Here is a 25,439-nt window from a genome sequence, read left to right on the forward strand (position 1 = left end):
GATACACAGGCAAAAGGAGAGGAAGCAGGAAGGATTATGTTCTGTTTTGCCTGCTTTTGCCCCAGGTCTGAGCCAGAAACACAGTGAGAGTTTAACCAGGTGAGGTCACAGTCAAAGGTGAAGGCTGTACTGTACAAACTGCTCACAGTTGTAATGAATTAACTATAAATTTAGGACACAGCACGTGTTCGCTCCACCCTGGGTCAAAGTCTAGGAGGGATTTGGGATTGCTTTGCACCACAGACAAAGAATGAGTTCAGGAAGAAAATCACAAGGCTAATTGGAGCCTGTGCGTGTACTAGGCCACGGGTACTATGAACCTGTCGTTTCTCTCGTGGATTTTGGCTAAAGTCATTAAGGACATTACTTCATGTATTTTCATACCATGTTTTGCCTTTTCTCTTTAAAATATCAGCTTTGCTGCTCAACCGTGTTAGATCCTGGAAGGTGGCAAAAGCTCAGGATCCTGGGGGCCTGTGTACACTGGGATCAGAACAGCAGAAGCAGCCCCCTCCAACTCGCGCTCTCCCTTTGTTTCTCCTCATCGCTTAAGAGGGCTCATAGGAACATGTGTCCCTTCACCTAAATCTACCCTCTCTTATCCCTTCCCAGAGTTCTCCTTTCTCTCTGACCTGCTGTTTTCTTTCTTCCACATGCCCCCCTCCCCGCCTCCCCAAATTAAGTCATTCTCCTATGGTCTTATTTCACTCTCTTCTCCTTTATCCCTTTTGATCATCTAAAACAATGATGATTAAAGATGACTGAGTTAACACCTGTGGTTCTTATCATGTAATTGAGCTCAAGTTCAAGGGGACAAATCCACTTGGATGTACTCTTACTCCAAGTTAAATATGTCCAAGATGGAGGTCATCTTTATCTCTCCCAAATGTGTGGATTTCCCCTGTTCATTTTAGAGAATCTTATTACCATCCTCTGTGTGACCTTGAGTTTCAAGAGCAGTCATCTTTGACCTTCACCCACCTTTGCCCATCATGTTTAGTTGGTTTCCATATTATTTTGATTTTCCCTTCAAATTGCTTCTCTACCTTGGCTCAGCATTCATTTTGTGATGATTTTACTTACATATATCATGAAATAATTACCACAATAAGTTTAGTGAACGGTCATCTCATGTAGATACAACAGTAAAGAATTAGAAAAAATTTTTTCTTGTGACAAGAACTCTTAGGATTTATTCTTTTAACAACTTTCATATATATGATGTACAGCAGCATTAAGAATATTTATCGTGTTGAAATTTATATCCTTAGTATTCATTTATGACTGGAAGTTTATAACTTTAGGCTACCTTCATCCAATTCCACCTCTCCACTCCCATTTATGGTAGCTACAAATCTGACCTCTTTTTCTATGAGTTTTATTTGTTTCTTTGATTTTGAAGTATAATTGACCTGCAATACCCCATTAGGTCCTGGTATACAAAGTAGTGATTGGCTATTTCTATATATTTCAAAATGATCACCATGATAAGTCTAGTTGCTGCCTGTTACCATACAAAGATATTGTTGTTACATAATTATTGACTATATTCCTTACACTGTACATTTCTTACCTTTGACTCATGTATTTTGTAATTGAAAATTTGTATCTCAATCTCCCTCACATAATTGTATTAGTTTTGCCAAATATCAAAATGAATCCGCCACAGGTATACATGTGTTCCCCATCCTGAACCCTCCTCCCTCCTCCCTCCCCATACCATCCCTCTGGGTCGTCCCAGTGCACTGGCCCCAAGCATCCAGTATTGTGCATATTTGGCAAAACTAATACAATTATGTAAAATTAAAAAAAAAAAAATCTCCCTCACCTATTTATTTTCACATACACACAAGTACAGTGTATTAAAAATAGATAAATGTTGAACTTTTAAAGTTAAATGTCCAATTAAATAATTTTCATCAAACCAAGTGAGTAAAAATTGACATAACAATCTGGCTTTAACTATTTTTAATTAAAAAAATTTTTAGAGGTTGCAATTTATTTCTTCATATATTTAGTGTTTCTGAAGAATATGGCTCAGAATGTCCCTAATGCAAATTAAGTCAATTGTGTATTCTATTCATATTCTGATTTCTTCAGGGTATTACCTGATCCTACTTAATAAGGCATGCTCATTGCACATTGCATAAATAAACTACCTCCCACTATGAATCAAATCAACCTTGAACAGCATGATCAAAGAAAATAATAGCAAAATTCCAGACTCACACGTTATTGAACTTTTAACGTCCTTACAGTGGAAGTAATCTAAATAAAACATACATAGGAGAATGTATCTGCTTGTGTGTAAATAAGATACTACTTCTTTTCAAACTTTTTTGTCTTAGAAGTCTTTAATGATTTTGTGTCAGCTAAAGTTTTCTTTGGTTTTCAACTCATGTATTAATACATGTTTCATTATATTAAATAATCTTGTTAAGTGACCTAGGAATGTTTTAATCATTTTGTCATCTTTGCTAGGTAGGTGATTAACAAGTGCTTCTAAGTTTTAAAAAGTGGTTTTATTGGCATTTTATTAATAACCAGATTATCAAATATATATTAATGCAAGTATGAACTATTTCTATTACACATAAGGACAGTTTTGACTTTTTCCCCAACTCCAAATCATACAAGGTTTAATTTGCCAGGAACAGTATACATGAAAGACAGAATATGTAGACAAAATATATTTTGTTGCATATGACTTGGCAGAATATATCACAGAATCAAGATAAACTATATATTATGGCTCTAATAACAGGTAATATTGCTATCACAAAGTGATGTTTGGATTTTCCTAAATTTGCCTTTTAAAATCCCCAGGCTTTCCTTTCTGTTTAAAAAACAGATTTATTCATATAAATTTGACATCCAGTAAATTGCATTGTATTTGACATACATATTTAAAGAATGCATTCTGCTAAATGTGGACGTACATCCACACGTATGGAAGCATCAACACAATCAAGATAATGAACAGATCTATGATTTGAAAAGCTTTCCTTGATCTCTTGGTGATTCCTTCTTTCTGTCCTTCCCTATCCTCAGCCCCCAGGCAATCACTGTCCTATTTTCTGTTAGTGTCAATTAGTTTGCATTTTCTGGCATTTTATATAAATGGAATTATAAAGCTCCTTTTGTGTGGCTTTTGTATGGCTTCTTTCACTCATCATAATTATTCTGATATTCATTCATGTTATTGGCAACAATTAGTGCAGAATTAATATTATGTCTTTCTCAAATATTTCATAGACTTCACCAGTGAAGCCATTTGGGTTTGGAGTTTTCTTTGTGGGAACATGTTTAATGCTAAATTCACTTTGTTAATAAATATATACAGGGATATTCAACATCTCCAATCCAATCTATCTCTTTTTACAGAGTATTCTTAGTTTGTATTCTTCAGGAAACTGATCCATTTCATCTAAGTTATCAAATATATGAACATAAAGTTGTTTGTAATATTTCCTTATTATCTTTTAAATGTCTGTGGGGTTGGTAGTAATGTCCTTTTTTCCATTTCTAATTGGTAGTTTGTATCTTCTCTCTTATATTCCTGATCAACCTGACTAGAGTTTAATCAAAGAACTAGCTTTTTGACTTGCTGATTTTTCTTGATCATTTTGTTGTTTTCTAATTCTTTAACCTGCTCTCATGTTTTTTTGTTAATTTATTTTAGATTTAACTTGCCTTCTTCTTCCCCATTTCTTAAGGTGGAAATAGTACTTTGTTCCAAGATTTGACTCTTCTCTAATGTAGATATTTTGTACTATAAATTTCCCCTATTGCTTTAGTGGCATCCTGTACATTTTAAGGTGTTATATTTTCATTTTTATTCAATCCAGATATTCCATAACTACCTTTTTGATTTATTCTCCAACACATTGCTTAACCACAAATGTTTTATCTACATTCCAAATATCTTCAAAGTTTCCAGGTTTTTAATTTCCATTGGCCAAAGAACATACTTTGTATGACTTGAATTCTTTTAAATTTATTGAGAATTGTTTGATGTATTGGGTTATGGTCTGATTTGACAAATGATATTTTCTTGAAAAGAATATGTGTCTGTTGTGATGAAGTGTTCTATAAATGTCAATTAAGCCAATTTCAATGGGTAGTATTCCATATTCTATATCTTCTACAGCCCTACTGATTTTCAATCAGCTTGTTCTATCAGATATTATGAATGATAGTTCTAATTTCCACTATATTTATGAATCTATCTTTTGATTCTTATAGGTCTATCTGATTTTGATTCATGTATTAACAAATGTTCAGGTTTATTACATCATCTCAATGAATTTTCTTTTTCTATCATTACGAAATTAAAATTTTCAATCCCTGATAATATTCTCTGTTCTGAAATCCTTTTAAAGCATTTGTTTTTATTAATGTGAACATGTTCTTCCATCCCTTTATTATTTGTTTATATATATACAAAGTATTTCTTATAGATATAGTAGGATCTTGATTTTTATCTAATCTTACAATCTGTGCCTTTTAATTTTGGTATCTAGATTACTTACATTTAATGTAATTACTAATATTGCTAAGTTGAAGTGTGTTACTCCAACTAAAGTGTACATATGTCTCAGGTTTATTATTTAAATTCTACATTTTATTTTTAACTATTAAGATGAGAAGTTTTAAAGCAGTATTTATAGAGATGCAAAGAAATAGAGGAAAACAACAGAATGGGAAAGACTAGATATCTCTTCAAGAAAATTACAGATACCAAAGGAACATTTCATGTAAAGATGGGCTCAATAAAGAACAGAACTGGTATGGACCTAACAGAAGCAGAAGATATTAAGAAATCATGACAATACACAGAAGAACTATACAAAAAAGATCTTCATGACTCAGATAATCACGTTGGTATGATCACTCACCTAGAGCCAGACATCCTGGAACGTGAAGTCAAGTGGGCCTTAGGAAGCATCACTACAAACAAAGCTAGTGGAGGTGATAGAATTCCAATTAAGCCATTTCAAATCCTGAAAGATGATGCTGTGAAAGTGCCGTACTCAATATGTCAGCAAATTTGGAAAACTCAGCATGGCCACAGAACTGGAAAAAGTCAGTTTTCATTCCAATCCCAAAGAAAGGCAATGCCAAAGAATGCTCAAACTACCGCACAATTGCACTCATCTCACATGCTAGTAAAGTAATGTCCAAAATTCTCCAAGCCAGGCTTCAGCAATACATGAACTGTGAGTTTCCAGATGTTCAAGCTTGTTTTAGAAAAGGCAGAGGAACCAAAGATCAAATTGCCAACATCCATTGGATCATCGAAAAAGCAAGGAAATTCCAGAAAAACATCTATTTCTGCTTTATTGACTATACCAAACCTTTGACTGTGTGGATCACAATCAACTGTGGAAAATGCTGAAAGAGATGGGAATACCAGACCATCTGACCTGCCTCTTGAGAAACCTATATGCAGGTGAGGAAGCAACAGTTAGAACTGGACATGGAACAACAGACTGGTTCCAAATATGAAAAGGAGTACGTCAAGGCTGTATATTGTCACCCTGCTTATTTAACTTATATGCAGATTACATCAAGAGAAACGCTATGTTGGATGAAGCACAAGCTGGAGTCAAGATTTCCGGGAGAAATATCAATAACCTCAGATATGCAGAAGACACCACCCTTATGGCAGAAAGTAAAGAGGAGCTAAAGAGCCTCTTGATGAAAGTGAAAGAGGAGAGTGAAAAACTTGGCTTAAAGCTCAACATTCAGAAAACTAAGATCATGGCATCCAGTACCATCACTTTGTGACAAATAAATGGGGAAACAGTGGAAACAATGGCTGACTTTATTTTTGGGGGCTCCAAAATCACTGCAGATGGTGGTTGCAGCCATGAAATTAAAAGACGCTTACTCCTTGGAAGGAAAGTTATGACCAACCTAGATAGCATATTCAAAAGCAGAGACATTACTTTGCCAACAAAGGTCTGTCAAGTCAAGGCTGATTTTTTCAGTAGTCATGTATGGAGTAAGAGTTGGACCATAAAGAAAGCTGAGCGCCGAAGAAATGATGCTCTTGTACTGTGGTGTTGGAGAAGACTCTTGAGAGTCCCTTGGACTGCAAGGAGATCCAACCAGTCCATCCTAAAGGAGATCAGTCCTGGGCAATCATTGGAAGGACTGATGTTGAAGCTGAAACTCCAATACTTTGGCCATAGCCGACTTATTTGAAAAGACCCTGATGCTGGGAAAAATTGAGGGCAGGAGGAGAAGGGGACAACAGAGGATGAGATGGTTGGATGGCATCACCAACTCAATGGACATGGGTTTGGGTGGACTCCAGGAATTGGTGATGGACAGGGCGGCCGGGCATGTTATGGTTTATTGAGTCACAAAGAGTCAGACATGACTGAGCAACTGAACTGAACTGATAGAGATGTATCCACAAATAATATATTGTAAATGTGAATAGAATTCTTTTCTTTAAAATAATATTCCAAATTGACTATAATTGCCAGTGTATATTGCTTCCTAGGGGCACAATGGCAAAGAATCTGCCTGCAAATGCAGGAGATGCAAGAGACGCGAGTTCAATCCCTGGGTCAGGAAGTTCCCTGGAGGAGGAAATGGCAACCCACTCCAGTATTCTTGCTTGGAAAATTCCACAGACAGAGGAGCCTGGTGCACTACATTCCATTGGATCACAAAGATATTATATTTTTTTAAATTGGGTTTTAATATAATGGAGACATCATGATATAGAAGTCTTAATTGAAAGAATGCAACTTCCAGATATTATGGAGATTAGCTCAAAAAAAGACATTCATAATTATATTGTGCTCACTTTTGAGTTGTATTGCAATTTCAGTCTTCCTTAAACTTCCTGTCCTATACAGTGGTCTGTTATGAGTAAATACTAAATAATGTGTCTAAAAATAAAGCATTTTCTTGGTATGGTGGGCCAAGTCGCCAAAAACTACAAACTAAGGTTCAAGTACCTCAACAAAATCCTTAATGGAGGCAGCCTACTTACTCTGTGTTTCCTTCCCACCTGATTTCCCATTGGCTTGTGCTACATGCTCATGCAGATACTCAAGAGTTCGTAATTCTCTAAACCCACACTGCTATTTCTTGCCTCTGTCTTGTGTGCTGTTTTCCTTTCACAGTGATGTCCTTTCTCCTTTTTCAATCTGGAAAATTTGTAGTTATATTTCAAGACAGTTTAGATGCTATTTATTGCAGGAAGTTTCTCCTAATTGTCTCATATTGGGCACGTTCTTTGCCACCTGTGAATACTTCCATCTCTGCATATACCACATTATTCTGAAATTTTCTGTTTACCTGCTTGCCTTACAAAATAAACTCAAGAACATAGATATATATTTACATGTCTGTAACCCCATCATTTAGTGCTTATCATACAGCAGGTGTTCAATAAATGTGAGTTAAAAATAAATGAACTGTTGGCTGAGATTCCTTTCTCATCCTCAAATAGTGTTTTTTCTAAAATGTTTTTGTCTCCAGTCATATTTGTTCATTTGATCTTAGCTTTTAAAATTCTATATTTCCTATTTCCCTTCTGCCCAAAGCATAGTCAGTTTTCCCCTAATGTCAGATCTACTCCTTCTGTTCTCTTCTTAGTTTGGAAGTTTTATATTTTATTTCTTGAAATAGCCCTTGCAATAGGCCGAATGTCTGTGCACCCCCAAATCCATCTGTTGAAACCCTTATCCCAGTGTGATGGCATTTGGAGGTGAGGCTTTGGGAAGTAATAAGGTCATAAGTGTGAAGCCCTCATTCTTGGGATTAGTGCCCTTATAAGAAGAGGCCAGAGAGTTATATATCTCTTTGCTCCATATGAGGACACAATGAAAAGTCAGTCATCTGTAAAACACAAGAAGGCTCTCATCAAAACCTGACCATGCTGTCACCTAGATGTCAGACTTCTAGACTCCAGAACTGTGAAAAATATATTTCTATAGTTTATAAACCACTGATTCTATGGTATGATGTTCAGATCAGATCAGATCAGATCAGTCGCTCAGTTCTGTCCGATTCTTTGCGACCCCATGAATCGCAGCACACCAGGCCTCCCTGTCCATCACCAACTCCCAGAGTTCACTGAGACTCACATCTATCGAGTCAGTGATGCCATCCAGCCATCTCATCCTCTGTCGTCCCCTTCTCCTCTTGCCCCCAATCCCTCCCAGCATCAGAGTCTTTTCCAATGAGTCAACTCTTCGCATGAGGTGGCCAAAGTACTGGAGTTTCAGCTTTAGCATCATTCCTTCCAAAGAACACCCAGGGCTGATCTTTAGAATGGACTGGTTGGATCTCCTTGCAGTCCAGGGGACTCTCAAGAGTCTTCTCCAACACCACAGTTCAAAAGCATCAATTCTTCGGCGCTCAGCCTTCTTCACAGTCCAACTCTCACATCCATACATGACCATAGGAAAAACCATAGCCTTGACTAGACTAACCTTTGTTGGCAAAGTAATGTCTCTGCTTTTGAATATGCTATCTAGGTTGGTCATAACTTTCCTTCCAAGGAGTAAGTGTCTTTTAATTTCATGGCTGCAGTCACCATCTGCAGTGATTTTGGAGCCCAAAAGAATAAAGTCTGACACTGTTTCCACTGTTTCCCCATCTATTTCCCATGAAGTGATGGGACCGGATGCCATGATCTTCGTTTTCTGAATGTTGAGCTTTAAGACAACTTTTTCACTCTCCTCTTTCACTTTCATCAAGAGGCTTTTTAGTTCCTCTTCACTTTCTGCCATAAGGGTGGTGTCTTCTGCATATCTGAGGTTATTGACATTTCTCCCGGCAATCTTGATTCCAGCTTGTGTTTCTTCCAGTCCAGCGTTTCTCATGGTGTACTCTGCATATAAGTTAAATAAGCAGGGTGACAATATACAGCCTTGACGTACTCCTTTTCCTATTTGGAACCAGTCTGTTGTTCCATGTCCAGTTCTAACTGTTGCTTCCTGACCTGCATACAGATTTCTCAAGAGGCAGATCAAGTGGTCTGGTATTCCCATCTCTTTCAGAATTTTCCACAGTTGATTGTGATCCACACAGTCAAAGGCTTTGGCATAGTCAATAAAGCAGAAATAGATGTTTTTCTGGAACTCTCTTGCATTTTCCATGATCCAGCGGATGTTGGCAATTTGATCTCTGGTTCGTCTGCCTTTTCTGAAACCGGCTTGAACATCAGGAAGTTCATGGTTCACATATTGCTGAAGCCTGGCTTGGAGAATTTTGAGCATTACTTTACTAGCATGTGAGATGAGTGCAATTGTGCGGTAGTTTGAGCATTCTTTGGCATTGCCTTTCTTTGGGATTGGAATGAAAACTGACATTTTCCAGTCCTGTGGCCACTGCTGAGTTTTCCAAATGTGCTGACATATTGAGTACGGCACTTTCACAGCATCATCTTTCAGGATTTGAAATAGCTCAATTGGAATGCTATCACCTCCACTAGCTTTGTTCGTAGTGATGCTTTCTAAGGCTCACTTGACTTCACATTCCAGGATGTCTGGCTCTAGGTCAGTGATCACACCATTGTGATTATCTGGGTCATGAAGATCTTTTTTGTAGAGTTCTTCTGTGTATTCTTGCCATCTCTTCTTAATATCTTCTGCTTCTGTTAGGTCCATACCAGTTCTGTCCTTTATCGAGCCCATCTTTGCATGAAATGTTCCTTTGGTATCTCTGATTTTCTTGAAGAGATATCTAGTCTTTCCCATTCTGTTGTTTTCCTCTATTTCTTTGCATTGATAACTGAGGAAGGCTTTCTTATCTCTTCTTGCTATTCTTTGGGACCCTGCATTCAGATGTTTATATCTTTCCTTTTCTCCTTTGTTTTTAGCTTCTTCTTTTCACAGCTATTTGTAAGGCCTCCCCAGACAGCCATTTTGCTTTTTTGCATTTCTTTTCCATGGGGATGGTCTTGATCCCTGTCTCCTGTACAATGTCACGAACCTCATTCCATAGTTCATCAGGCACTCTATCTATCAGATCTAGGCTCTTAAATCTATTTCTCACTTCCACTGTCTAATCATAAGGGATTTAATTTAGGTCATACCTGAATGGTCCAGTGGTTTTCCCTACTTCCTTCAATTTAAGTCTGAATTTGGCAATAAGGAGTTCATGGTCTGAGCCACAGTAAGCTCCTGGTCTTGTTTTTGCTGACTGTATAGAACTTCTCCATCTTTGGCTGCAAAGAATATAATCAATCTGATTTCGGTGTTGACCATCTGGTGATGTCCATGTATAGAGTCTTCTCTTGTGTTGTTGGAAGAGGGTGTTTGTTATGACCAGTGCATTTTCTTGGCAAAACTCTATTAGTCTTTGCCCTGCTTCATTCTGTATTCCAAGGCCAAATTTGCCTGTTACTCCAGGTGTTTCTTGACTTCCTACTTTTGCATTCCAGTCCCCTATAATAAAAGGACATCTTTTTTGGGTGTTAGTTCTAAAAGGTCTTGTAGGTCTTCATAGAACCATTCAACTTCAGCTTCTTCAGCGTTACTGGTTGGGGCATAGACTTGGATTACTGTGATATTGAATGGTTTACCTTGAAAACAGAGATCATTCTGTTGTTTTTGAGATAGCATCCAAGTACTGCATTTCGGACTCTTTTGTTGACCATGATGGCTACTCCATTTCTTCTGAGGGATTCCTGCCCACATTAGTAGATATAATGGTCATCTGAGTTAAATTCACCCATTTCAGTCCATTTCAGTTCGCTGATTCCTAGAATGTCGACATTCACTCTTGCCATCTCTTGTTTGACCACTTCCAATTTGCCCTGATTCATGGACCTGACATTCCAGGTTCCTATGCAATATTGCTCTTTACAGCATTGGACCTTGCTTCTATCACCAGTCACATCCACAGCTGGGTATTGTTTTTGCTTTGGCTCCATCCCTTCATTCTTTCTGGAGTTATTTCTCCACTGATCTCCAGTAGCATATTGGGCACCTACTGACCTGGGGAGTTTCTCTTTCAGTATCCTATCATTTTGCCTTTTCATACTGTTCTGACAGAATGTGGTCCACTGGAGAAGGGAATGGCAAACCACTTCAGTATTCTTGTCTTGAGAACCCCATGAACAGTATGAAAAGGCAAATGGTATGATGTTATAGCAGCCCAAATTGACTAAGACATTACTCAGTTTGTCCCCTCCCCCCCCCCCCCCCCCCCCGCATGGCATGTAAGATATTAATTCCCCTACCAGGGGAAAGGCAGAGTCCTAACCACTGGACCTCCGGGGAAATCCCAACAATCCTTGATCTTTTAAAATACACTCATTTTTAAGTATTTTCCTACAAAGTCCACAGTTAGTATTATTCCTAAAGAAAATTCAGGCACACTGGTATCTGTCAGAATTCCCTCCCTTTCCCATCTCTTTTATTTTGGATACTTTCAAAAGCATGAAGTTGTTACTATCATTATTTGTTTACAGGAAATAACTTTTTAAAATTTTACCAAAATATTACACTGATTCATTTATTTACCACTGCAAACTTGTATTCCACACTTTAGTTCTAGATTCATGTCTACTTTCCTGAAGATAAATCCTTCATTATTTTTTTTTTGAGTGGGGGGCAAGAATCTGTTATGGTAAATTCACATTTTTAAAATGTTTTTATCTAATTTAAAATAAATGTTTCTATCTCGCTTTTGACTAAGAGCTTAATTGGGTCTTAATTCCAAGGTTGACAGTTATTTTACCTCAGCTTAGAAGACATCACTTCACTGCTTTACATTGTGTACTGTTTGCTGTCAGTTTGAGTGTACTTTATTTTTCGGTAACTGCTCAAATCTTCAGATTCTCATTTTCAGCATTGGCCTGTAATTTCCAACTGATAAACCTAGATTCAGAAGTCCATCTCCTGACTTCTCACTTGTGCTTTGTTATTGGTTGATGTGTTTTTTCCAATCTGAAGACATGTCTTTCTCAATTCTGAGCATTTTTCAGCAGTAATATCATAAAATATTTCTCCTAAACACCCTCCCCCACCCCCCACCATTTTAACCATTTCATCCTTCTGAGAATGATCTACTTGTCATTTCACATTTTCTCTTTATCTATCTATGCAAGAACTAGATTTGTTTTTAAATTGTACCTTCGAAATCATTAGTCCTCTTCAGCCTTATTTAGTCTACTCTTTCAATATCTGAAGTTTTCATTACTAAAATTTTCCAATGTCTATTTTTTATATTGGTCTTTTTTTGTTTGTTTGTTTACTTGTTTAGTATCTTCTTGTTCTCACTGTAAGGCAGAAACATTTCTTTCTTTATCTCTTTGGTAACTCTAAATATATTCATTTAAAATATCTTTTAAATCTGTTATAGTATTTATCTTTCCTTGAATATGATTTCCTGACTGTCCTTTGAGTTTTAAGTTTCCTTCTTTCTTTCTTTTTTTTTGCTTTGTAATGTTCATATTTTGTAGATATTTTAAGCTCACGCATGCCATTTTCTGCCATTAGGTTTGAATGGTTTTTAGGATGTGTCTCTTCCCACCCATTCTGACATTCTGCAGGGATGCTCTAGTGAAAAGGACAGGCTAGTTGCTACATTATTAAACTACTTTCCATCATGTTTTAACAACACCTTTGCTTCCAGTCAAGTCTTTCCATGGGGAGACTTTTCTCCCGTGCATGAAGTACTATTCCTAGTACCCCATCCATAGAGGTAGAGAGCCACTCCATCCCCATTTTTTCCCTTTTGGCCAGCCTATTTCCTTGTGGAATCACAGGAATTGATGTATTGCTTCCTACACCATAAACTGTAGGGGAGTTATTCCAGACTTAGTTCAAGGCTGGGAGCTCGTGAATACTCTAGCCACTTGCGCCTGCATGCTCAGTTGCTCAGTTGTGTCCAATTCTTTGTAACCCTATGGGCTGTCGCCCACCAGGTTCCTCTGTCCATGGGATTCTCTAGGCAAGAATACTGGAGTGGGTTGTCATTTCCTCCTCCAGGGGATCTTCCTGACCCTGGGATTGAACCCATGTCTTCTGCATTAGCAGACATATTCTTTACCCCTGAGCCACCAGGGAAGCCCACTCTAGCCACTTGCTCATTCAAGAAGCCTATTTCTGGTCTCCTGACATTTGCAGGGTGAATTCAGCTTTTTTTCCAAAATAAACTTTAAAACTTACTCAACTCCAGTTCCCAGTCCCCAAACCACCACTGGAAGTTCTTTCTGTAATTAGACCATTAACTTTTTAAAAAATTTGAGATATGACTGACATATAATATTATATTAGTTTCAGTTATGAACATCATGATTTGATATTTGTATACATTGTGAACGATCACCACAATAAGTCTAGTCAACGTGTCACAGTACATAGCTGCACATATTTTTCCTTGTGACGTGAATTTTTAAGATCTACTGTGTTAGGAACTTTCAAAGCTGCAGCAGTGTATTATTAACTACAGTCACTATGTTAAATGTCACATGGTTGTGACATTTACTTTTTTTAGAAAGTTTGGACATTCTGATCATTTACATCCATTTTGCCCATCCCTCACGCTCTGCCTCTGGCAACCAGCCACTCACATTTTTAATAACTTTCAATCGTGATCAGTTCATTTTAGTAATGAAATATATAATTATTTTAACACCTATGTGGGTGTTGCCCACTTTATATATCATTTTCACGTCAGATGTCTGACTTGGCTTTCTGTTGTAAATTTGCTTCTTTTGTGTTGGCTCTCTTTTCCCCAGGAGAACCTTTACATTTTGTATTTCTGCTCTGGAAACCAGTCCCTTGCCTGACTTTCTAGAATTTTCTTCCCTCTAAACATTTGTTTCCTTTGGAATATCATTTGGCATTTGGAATATATATAGGGTCCCAAAGAGCCAGACACGACTGAGTGTCTGAGCATGTTTTATATTATAAACAATCCTTGTTGACTTTTACTAATTTATTTTTAAAACAATAAATTTCCACAGATATGTTTTGTTTATAAATTGCTAGCCTCTCCTAAAAATCATATACTGCTGCTAAGTTGCTTCAGTCGTGCCCAACTCTGTGCGACCCCAGAGACGCCAGCCCACCAGGCTCCCCTGTCCCTGGGATTCTCCAGGCAAGAACACTGGAGTGGGTTGCCATTTCCTTCTCCAATGCATGAAAGTGAAAAGTGAAAGTGAAGTCGCTAGAGACCCCATGGACTGCAGCCTACCAGGTTCCTCCGTCCATGGGATTTTCCAGGCAAGAGTACTGGAGTGGGGTGCCATTGCCTTCTCCGAATCATATACTAGTATTGGGTATATTGTTATGTGAATAGAGTAACCCTGCATATACCCCTGATTTTTTCAGGGGCAGGTTTGATTTCTTTGCATGTTTCAATTGTTTTTAATTTATTTCCCACAAGTATCAGTTCCTAAATCTTCAAAAGTCCTGGGTTACTTCTGTGTTTAAGGATTATCTTATTCTCAGAAATGATGAAATCAGGAATAATGGGCTTTGAATATTTTAAAGGATCCCAACTATTCTAGAACAGTAGGTACATTCTGGCAATGATATTCAAAGGCTCACTGTGCTGAAAGTTTCAAAAGCAACAATTGTATGCGATCATTCAAAGCCTATGGTATATTTGACATTGGGCTGTATTTGACCACTGCTTGTACTGTGTTTAGCACAATAGGGGAGCTACTGAGCTGGTATAAAATATCTCTAATGAGATTCTTTCTATGTGATCTTTAATATAGATGGAAATAAATTTGACATGTTACAAGGAAAGTAGGCCAATTAGTGATAAGGCTTAACAGCTTAAGGGAGGGAGCCAGTATATATTTACTTACACTTGACAGAATGAAGAGGAAAGCAAAACATAGTCTCAATAGAACAGTTATCTTTTTAAATTAAATCTTCCTTTTACAAAATGAGTTTTTAGGGTTTTTGAACTTCTTAAATGAGGTAATCTTACCATGGTTTTAATGGATAAAAAATTGCTAATTTCTTTTTATCTGTAAGGTTGTACCAACAATGAGTAAAACAGGTACTATAATACACTAATTTATACCTTGATTTTTAAAAATTAATATTGTGAAAAATTGCCCCTTTTCCCTGATAACTATCATAGTCATCCTTTTCATATTTTCTTACATGCTACCTAGAACCACCCCTTTACAATGTATGTATTATCAGACTTTCTTTTCCAGCAAGATAGTGGATTCCAATTTATAAAAATAATAAACCTAGAAACACATACATAAAGAAATACAAATGTTCAGGATCCAGAAATAAGAAGGGAACTGGAAGTCAGAATGATGGCCAGATTGCCAGGGAAGGCTTATCAGTTTATGAAAGTGGAACCTTTTGTTTAAAAAGATATAAGGTAAGATCTTGATCCCCAGAGGAAAGGAAACACTCCCACCTTAGATAAAGGCATGGCTTTCCAGTTTAATCCTCTATAAGAAGGTGAATGAGAAAATCCACCCAAGCACAGAGAGACTGATATAGAGAACTAGTGCTGATTGCTAACTTTAACTAACATAAAGAGTGGGTTCGTCTGCATCATCCCAAATTGCAGATAGTGACTGCAGCCATGACATTAAAAGACGCTTGCTCTTTGGAAGAAACGCTATGACAAAACTAGATCGTTTATTAAAAAGCAGAGACAACACTTTGCTGACAAAGGTCTGTCTAGTCAAAACTATGGTTTTTCCAGTAGTCATGTACAGGTGTGAGAGTTGGACCTTAAAGAAGGATGAATGCCAAGGAATTGATGCTTTCAGATTGCTGTGCTGGAGAAGACTCTTGAGAGTTCCTTGGACAGCTAGGCAATCAAACCAGTCAATCCTAAAAGAAATCAGTCCTGAATACTCATTGGAAGGACTGATGCTGACGCTAAAGCTCCAATACTTTGGTCACCTTATGTGAAGAGCCAACTCACTGGAAAAAAACCCTGATGCTGGGAAAGATTGAGGGCAAGATGAGAAGTGGGCAACAGAGTATGAGATGGTTGGATGGTATCATCAACTCAATGGACATGAGGCTGAGAAAACTCCAGAAGACAGTGAGGACAGGGAAGCCTGGTGTGCTGCAGTCCGTGGAGGTGCTGAGTTGGATATGACTTAGCAACTGAACAACAACCACACGCGCTCACTGCTTTTCTCAGTTTTCTGTTTGTTTGTATTTTTTTTCTTCTCTTTGTACATGGAGTACTAGGGCAGGTACACAGCTGCAGTAACTGATAGAATATTGGAATGTTTTTATATTGATTGGTGAGTAGCCTTAACAATAACCTCACCCATAGCCCTGATCCCCAGACTTCTCTGATTCTTCCCCTGGGTCCCTGTCCCACCTGTGGGCTTTATGTCCCCCACTCTGGTACTTAAAGAACAAATGTCTGTCGGAGCTGCTGGCTTTGAAGACCCTGATCCAGCATTGCAGAGATCATCTGTTTAGATCAGTTAATGCTCATTTCCTTCCCAATTGTTAGGCATTTTGAATAGCATCCCTGAGAGTGCCTCTTCTTTGTGTATGATTTGGTAATTTCACCAAGTTTTAAAATGTTAGATATCATTTAAATGCTAATGATTCTCAAATTTTCACTTTTACTCTCTTTCTCCCAAACTTCAGAATGCTATATCTACATACCTATTCAGCATCTCCATGGATGTATGATAAACATCTACAATGCAACTCATTCAAAAGTGAAATATTGCTTTATTTCCTACCCCAGTTTTGTCCCATCCCATAGTCTTTTGTCTTTCAGGAAATATCAATTCAGTCAGCTTGCTCTACCTTTAAAATACACACTAGGGACTATTTCTTGCCTCCTTTACTGTTACCAACCTGGTCCAAACCACGACCAGCTCTTACCTGTTACAGCGCCTTCCAAGTTGTCTCTTTCATCTCCTTTAGTCTTTCCTGAACACAGCTACAAGAGTGATTAGAAAATTTCAGTCACGTCATGTCATACCCCTGTTCAAAGCCCTCCTTTGGTTTCCTGCCTCACTCAGACTAAAAACCCTTGTACTTCCCTTTGTTTGGATCCCCATTATTATCTTTGCCCCACCTGTTACCTCTCAGAAACCTTCTCTTTCTAAACCCCTCTTTGGTCACACTGATTTCATTATTCTTCAAATAAACTGAGATGCTCTTTGCATCTGGAATACTCTTCCTTGTTTGTGGAACCTTCTTCCCATAGGTATCCACATAGCTTGATCCTTTATTTTCTTTCACTATTTACTTAAACATTATAAAATAGACACTTTACATGACCACCATATTAAAAATTGTGCAAGTTAACTCCTCAGGTTCCCTTTCCTATTTTATAATTCTTTTTAGTGTTTTTCACTTTATACTAATACTATTTATTTTACTCAATTTACACTGTTTATTATGTGTCTCCACTGCTAGAGTCTGAACTCAATAAGAATAGAGATTTAAGTCTGGTTTGTTCACTACTTATCCCAGGGTCCAGAGCAGGGTTCCAGCCTCACAAGTAGCTAAAACTCAAATAGTTAAAGAGATACCTTTTTTAGATTTTACAATTCATTAAAATATAGAAAAAGCAAAACCAGAGGTTTAGAGATAGGAAAACTCCAGTATACTAATGGTGAGAGTATAAGTCCAACTTTCCTGTAGAAAATTAGTCAAAATATACATCACAAATTTTCAACATGCAAGTATTTTGATGCAGTAAGTTTCCTTATTAAAATTTGTCCTAACAAAATGATAATGTGTGCAAAGATTTGGCAAAAGGGCAACCATCACTGTCTTGCTTATAATTGGGAATAATTTAAAAATTAAAAGCTTCAAATTTCCAAATACAGAAAGTTAGTTAAATGAAAGACAATATATCATACAACAGAATATTATGCAATCATTAAATTAGTATATACATATGTAAACACTTATTTGCATGGAAATTATCAACAGTGTACTGATAAGTGGAAAAAAGCAATCTATAAAAGAGACCATGATGAATAATGTCATTTTTAAAGAAAGATGTATATCCTTGTACATTAATCTGAGGGGATGAATAATTTTTAATGATGTGCTTTCTAGAATGATGTGGGTATGCCTTTCTTATTTATCTGATTTGTATTTCTAAATTTCCTTTTAAAATGATGACCATAGTTGACTTTTTATATTGGGAAAAACCCAAATTGTAATTGCACTCTTCTTCAAAAAGATATTACTATAGCTAATGTATTACTATTATACAAGTAAAGGATTTTGGGGGGGTATGAATTATATGTAAAAATTCCCCTTGATAGACTTCCCTGATGGCTCAGTCAATAAAGAATCTACCTGCCAATGCAGGAGACCTGTGTTCAATCCCTGGGTTGGGATGCCTACCCGGAGAAGGAAATGGCAACTCACTCCAGGATTCTTGCCTAGGAAATCCCATGGACAGAGGAGCCTGGTGGGCTATAGTCTCTGGGGTTGCAAGAGTCAGACATGACTTAGCAACTAAACCACCACCATTGCCCTTCATTGTTATTCCCCTTCTATGTTGATGATAAATGTCCTGCCTCAGAAAGTAAGGACTTGTTCAGTTGCTAAGTCGTATCTGAGTCTGCAACCCCATGGACTGCAGCACACCAGGCTCCCCTGTCCTTCTCTATCTCCTCGAGTTTGCTCAAATTCATGTCCATTGAGTCAGTGATGCTATACAGGAGCTAATGCTCAAAATTTGCTCACAGAATAATCTCTTTGTGGTATTTCAGTCTTTAAACCCTTAACATGTGGAAGTTGTCTATCTACAGGTATGACTGTTGAAAAGTATGTTTAATGTGTTTGCTAATAAGATAATTAAATTTATTTCATGAAATTATCTAGTATTTTACCTCAGAGATTTGAATTCAAACCCCCTCCCCTCTTTATCTCTAGTCAGTATGCTTTTGGCAGTAATGTACAACCATCTGAACAGAAGAAGGGGAAATTTCCAATCTGGCCAGAATGGAGTGAAGCAGACATAAATGCCGAGAAGTGGGATGCAGGCAAAGGTGCAAAAGAAAAGGACAAATTGGGGAAGAGCCCTGTACTTGTAAGTAGACTTGAATGTGGCTAGACTTCAGTTTGGTCTTTGATTGTAAGTGGAATAGGATTTGTTAACGTGTGCGTGTGCTCACTCTTCTCCACAGCCTCCATTGAAAAGAGAAATTTTGTCTTTGTCCACCTTGACGCCACTCATCCTACCTTGTCTCTCCAGGTCTTTAGTCCTGAGCTTTGGTGAATTGCATTTAAGTAAATGGGAGGAGAGAAATGACCAAAAATTCATAAGAATGAAAGAAATAGAATAAGCTAGCTAGTAGATTTCGAGAGACTTGGGAACCAGGTATTTAGAGATGTTGGTTTAGGAAATGAGAAGCCCTCACAAAATTGTGAGCTGTTATTTAGAGATTATAGGGAAGATAAATTTTTAAGAGATGCTACAAGGTAAAAATTGAATCCCTCTTATATCTGTACCCCAAGATATTTTGGTTAAAATCTCTGTCACTCTTCATTTGCCTGTGACTTTTTATAAAAGATTTTTTTTAATATGGATCATTTTTAAAGTCTTTATTGATTTTGTTTCAATATTGCTTCTGTTTTATTTTTTGCTTTTTTTGGCCACGAGATGTGGGATCTTAGCTCCCCAACCAGGGATCAAATCTGTACCCCGTGCATTAGAAGGCAGTGTCTTAACCCCTGATCACCAGTAAAGTTCCTACCTGTGACTTTCAAACATGGTGCATCCCTGAGATTGGAGCTGAGAATTGAGTTCCTACAGTTTCCAGTTAAATTGCTTACTTAAGAATATTTATTTCCAAAAACCTCTTTGTAGAAAATACTAGTCTGGGTTTCATTTAAAATATGGCCCATTTATTTGATGCAGTAATTCATTCAACAGAAGTACTTTTAGAACACAGCACAATTTTCAAGACACAAAATTGCCGTAATGGCTAGGTTGAACTCTATTGTCTTTATTCGCAAAGAACTCTCAGAAATGGTACTTATTAGCATTTACATTTTGTGCACAAAGTGCAGAATCACAAACTGCATGATTCGTATCAGTAATTTGTTTACATAAAAGGCAGTCAATATAATTAATTGCTGACGTTGTTAGCATTTGAACAATTTCAAATAACAATATGTGAGACAATGTATTCTTTGTACCATACCTAAAGTAATTATGAAATGTTTAGATGCAAGGGACTTTTGAACTCTCTGGTTCAAATGAAAATGGTCATGTTTTACATATTTTAATAGAAATTCAGATCTTATAGGGATTGTTTGAGAATTCTCATCAGCAAATAGATTTTGCAAATTCTCAGTTGAGCAGCTGAGCACTGGAAAAGATTCAGGGATAAGTCATTCTAAATTATAAAGAAGCAATGGGGAAGAGAAGAACAGAGTACCTGAAAACTCTGAAATAGGAAATGAGATACAAAATAATATTTTAAGGACCTTACAATAAAAGCATGCTTTTATTAGATGATTATGAAAAGTTCTCGCAAATCTCTGGAAGGTCAGGTATCGAATTCTGGAACTTTTCAATAATATTGAAACAAGCGTAAGTCTATTGGAAGAAAATTTATCGGAAGAAAATCATTGAGACTGGAGTGGTAATAAGTGTGCTGGTCACTTGATGTTCATTTTATTTGGGGGTAACACATAGGACTATTGCTGGATGCTGTATGAAACTGCATGCTTCGGGAAGCCCTCCCCTCATACTACTGCTGTTCCACTGGAACTTGACATTTCAGAACCTAGCCAATACCACATTCTTCCAATGCAACTTTCAGAAGGTAGGAAAGCACAGCTCAAATGCCGGTTGTTATGGCAATGCAAAGAGGTGCCATCCGAGATAGAACCCTGCTTCCCACCCCCAGTTCTGTTCCACAAGCTCAGCTTTCATGGCTCAGGGAGCAAGAATTCCTCCACTGGAGTGAGTCCTGGACACTCCAAGCCTTGTGATTGCATTTCTATAATATGGTGGCACATAAACTCATTCCAATCCTAAAGAAAGGCAATGCCAAAGAATGCTCAAACTACCGCATGATGGCACTCATCTCACACGCTAGGAAAGTAGTGCCCAAAATTCTCCAAGCCAGGCTTCAGCAATACATGAACCATGAATTTCCAGATGTTCAAGCTTGTTTTAGAAAAGGCAGAGGAACCAGAGATCAAATTGCCAACATCCGCTGGATTATCGAAAAAGCAAGAGAGTTCCAGAAAAACATCTATTTCTGCTTTATTGACTATGCCAAAGCCTTTGACTGTGTGGATCACAATAAACTGTGGAAAATTCTTCAAGAGATGAGAATATCAGACCACCTGACCTGCCTTTTGAGAAACCTGTATACAGGTCAGGAAGTGACAGAACTGGACGTGGAACAACAGACTGGTTCCAAATAGGAAAAGGAGTACGTCAAGGCTGTATGTTGTCACCCTCCTTATTTAACTTTTATGCAGAGTACATCATGAGAAACACTGGGCTGGATGAAGCACAAGCTGGAATCAAGATTGCCATATGCAGATGACACCACCCTTATGGCAGAAAGGGAAGAAGAACTAAAGAGCCTCTTGATGAAAGTGAAAGAGGAGAGTGAGAAAGTTGGCTTAAAGCTCAACATTCAGAAAACTAGGATCATGGCATCCGGTCCCATCACTTCACGGCAATTATATGGGGAAACTGGAAACAATGGCTGACTTTATTTTGGGGGATCCAAAATCACTGCAGATGGTGATTGCAGTAATTGTCATGAAATTAAAAGATGCTTAATCCTTGGAAGGAAAGTCATGACCTACCTAGACAGCATATTAGAAAGTAAAGACTTTACTTTGTCAACAAAGGTCTGTCTAGTCAAGGCTATGGTTTTTCCAGTAGTCATGTATGGATGTGAGAGTTGGACTGCGAAGAAAGCTGAGTGCCAAAGAATTGATGTTTTTGAACTGTGATGTTGGAGAAGACTCTTGAGAGTCCCTTGAACTGCAAGGAGATCCAACCAGTCCGTCCTAAAGGAGATCAGTCCTGGGTGTTCTTTAGAAGGACTGATGTTGAAGCTGAAACTGCAATACTTTGGCCACCTGATGAGAGAGCTGACTCTTTTGAAAAAACCCTGATGCTGGGAAAGATTGAGGGCAGGAGGAGAAGGGGATGACAGAGGATGAGATGGTTGGATGGCATCACTATCTCAGTGGACATGAGTTTGGGTAAACTCTGGGAGTTGGTGATGGACAGGGAGGCCTGGAGTGCTGCAGTTCATGGAGTCTCAAATAGTCAGACACGACTGAGCAACTGAACTGAGCTAAACTCTTGCAGGTTTTACCAGAAGAAACTGCCTTATACATATGACCCTGGCAGTTCTCCTTGGAACGTTACAGAAGGCCACTTCTTGAAATGTGAGGCTAGTGATCAGGAGATTGGTATCAGATGAGCTGACCATTTCCTGTAAGTCCAGAGTTAGGTCTCAGTTCCTCACCTAAGTGATGGCAAAGAAAGGATATGGTGAGTGAAACAAATGAAGAACTATATGATAAAGTACTGTAAGGTAGATGTAAGAAATATACCTGAAGCAACATGACAAGAAAAGAGTACGATTAACAAGAGGAGAGGCTCAAATCCTGGAGAAAAGGGAATCATAATGAGATGAGCCCCACTCATTTCTTCCTCAAAGTCATTTATTAAGTCAAGGTATGGAAAGTAGAAACCAAGAAGAAAGTAGTGGCCTGGAGCTTGTGTCAGTTTTTCTGGGTTGAAGTGAAGTAGGATATTGTCTGAAGCTGCCGAAGCAGACCTTGACCCAGATCCCAGGGTAACTATGGAGACATGATCTGAAAATTTTACATACATTATCTTGAGACATGTATGTACCTCATAAGCTATGAATGTGAAGCGTTTGCTGCAGAGCAAATGAATAAAAAAACAGCAGTCTGGAAGTTAAATAACTGAGAAAACATTTCATAATGATAGCTAGAGATTGGAATTTCATGTACACCAAGTTAGCTTGATAAACACTCCAGACTTTCCATTAGTGCCCCAACATGGCTACAGCATTCCATAATGAGTAAGTATGAACAAAAGTACACTAGTCTTGCCAAATCCTAAGACCCAATGTTGACTAGGTCAAGTTTATCTTGCACTCTGTCAGAAGGGAATAAAATCCTCCTCTTGGGAGGAAGACATCACCATTTAGAACCTGTATATATTTTTATATCCAGTATATAGTGTACACTCAAAATTTACCAGACAGGAAGAGAAACAGAACCAAGTGACTAAAAATCAAGAGGAAAAAACAGATAATAGAAACAGATTTAGAAGGAACTCTGAGAATTTTCAGATAGGACACTTTAAAATTTCTAAGTTAATACTTTTAGGGAAAAAAAAGCCATGTGAGGGAACCCCAGAAGCCTAGTACTTCTCTTGGAAAAACATCAGTCTATCTTTTAAACTCATTCTTCTATCATTTTGACTAGATGTCAGAGTTGCCTTTGTCTTCATTTGAATTATTCCAGTATTGTTAAATGTGACAATAAACCATATCCTTCAGATACACAGAAATTTATTAGGTTTAACTCTCCGACAATGTCCTCAAATACAACCTATTTCTCAAGACACATGAGTGTTAAGGTAAACATATAATGAAAATCAAAACAGTATTTATTTGATCCATCCCCATTAACTGAGGGGAAGTTTACTCTCTTCCCCCACCACAGATATATTATGTTGCTGTAATATCTTGTTTGTACTCCTAGAAATTTTCATATCTTTATTTTTCATAAAAATCTCAATAAATCTTTATTTCTCATAAAGATCTCCCATCACCTACCACCTCATGAGCCATGAGAATTTTCACATAGCAGTTACTTGAAGTGTCTCTAACTTACTAGACTTCTTGCATTTGGGCACCATTCTTTCTCCAGAATTCACCAATTGATCCATAGTTGGGGGTCAAAAACTAATGAATTAATTGCCTTCTGTGCATTTGTTCCAGAAAAATGGAAACTTACGTTCACACAAAAAACAATAACCTGTACGCAGTGATCACTGCAGCTTTATTAGTAACAGCCTGAAACTGGAAACAGCTCAGATGTCCTTCAATGGGCAGATGGTAAATGAACAAATACCTGTAGCATGAAATATTACTCAGCAATAAACAACCAACTATTGACACATGCAAAAATTTGAATGGATTGAATCTCCAGGGAATTAGGCAGAGAAATAAAATAAATCCAAAGGGTTACAGGCTATATGGTTCTATTCATATAACATTACTGAAATAACAAAATTGTAAAAGTCAAGACTAAACTAGCAATTGCCAACTGGTATGGATTAAACACAGACTGGGGAGCTGGAGGGTCCCTGTGGCTATACAAAGGTATAACGAGGCTCCTTGTGCTGGTGAAACTGTTCTGTTGTCTGTGTCAGTGTCAATATCCTGATTGTGTACTACAGTTTTTTAAGGTGTTACTACTGGAGAACTTGGATGGAGAATCAAGGAACTCTCTGTATCATTTCATACAATGGTTTATGAATCCTGATTACACCAAAATAACAAGTTTAGTTAAAATGATTAATAAACCAAAGTCAGGTCAAAGGTACAAATTTCATTTACATGAAATCCTTTTTATGATTCTAACCATTGAACAATAAGTAAATATTTTTTTAAATCTTCTTTACTTAGATTAAAAAAACAATATTTTCAGTGGAAAAAATGGCCTTACTGGCCCATTCAAAATTGTCTCCCTACCATACCTAATTCACGCTCCAAAGCAGCTCATGCTTGTTCAGACTACTTCCTCTGCAATCAAAATGCTATTTAATAATCAAGGTTTCATTAATTAATTACAGCAATGTTAATTCAATATTCTCTAAGTACTTTATGAACTAGCTGTGAGAACAGTCACACAAATTCCTCTATAAATTCTTCTTTATTGTTCAGGTTCATTTGATATATTCATTTTTATTGGGATAGAGTTGTTTTTATTTTAATAAAACTATAATATAGAGAAAAAAACTTAACACATTTTTTTATGTAGCATTTTTTTGAAGACCCTGAAGGAAAAATTGAGTTACCATCATCATTGAAAATTTATTCCTGGAAACGTCCACAGGATTTTTTAATCAATCGGGTAAGAGATAATTTTACTATTAAACAAAATTTGTATTAGTCATGAGATATAATATCCTAGTTTTGAAAATTTGCATTTTAAAAACAATTTAAGGTAGTTTTCCTGTGGTATCTAGTAAGAAAAAGTAATTACTTCTTGGCATTTAAATTAGAAATAAATATTTATCAATATAGTTTGTACCGGTTTCCAAAAGAATATTGACATTTTGTTTAAGGCCTCAAGTTTCCTTCTTCTCTGCATGATGTCAAATTATAACCTAAAATGTTGCACAAAGTTTTTCCTTAAATCCTGACACACTTTCTCCTCTCTGCTTCTTATGTAAAGGGCTTTCTAGGTTAGAGTTCATTAGCATTAATTTTCCAGTCC

The 25,439-nt window shown here is 37.3% G+C and overlaps 1 protein-coding gene across 3 annotated transcripts in view; it reads left to right on the forward strand.

The window, feature by feature from the left end:
* ADGB (androglobin) overlaps positions 1 to 25,439 on the forward strand; it is a 190,460-nt gene that overhangs the window by 7,311 nt on the left and 157,710 nt on the right. For all 3 annotated transcript variants that reach the window (XM_027551777.1, XM_027551778.1, XM_027551779.1), the window contains exons 2-3: positions 18,846 to 19,002; positions 24,981 to 25,073. In XM_027551777.1, the coding sequence (XP_027407578.1) occupies positions 18,846 to 19,002; positions 24,981 to 25,073 (250 nt within the window). The remainder of the gene's footprint in view (positions 1 to 18,845; positions 19,003 to 24,980; positions 25,074 to 25,439) is intronic.

The sequence above is a fragment of the Bos indicus x Bos taurus genome, chromosome 9 (assembly GCF_003369695.1).
Source record: "Bos indicus x Bos taurus breed Angus x Brahman F1 hybrid chromosome 9, Bos_hybrid_MaternalHap_v2.0, whole genome shotgun sequence".
Taxonomy (NCBI): Eukaryota; Metazoa; Chordata; class Mammalia; order Artiodactyla; family Bovidae; genus Bos; species Bos indicus x Bos taurus.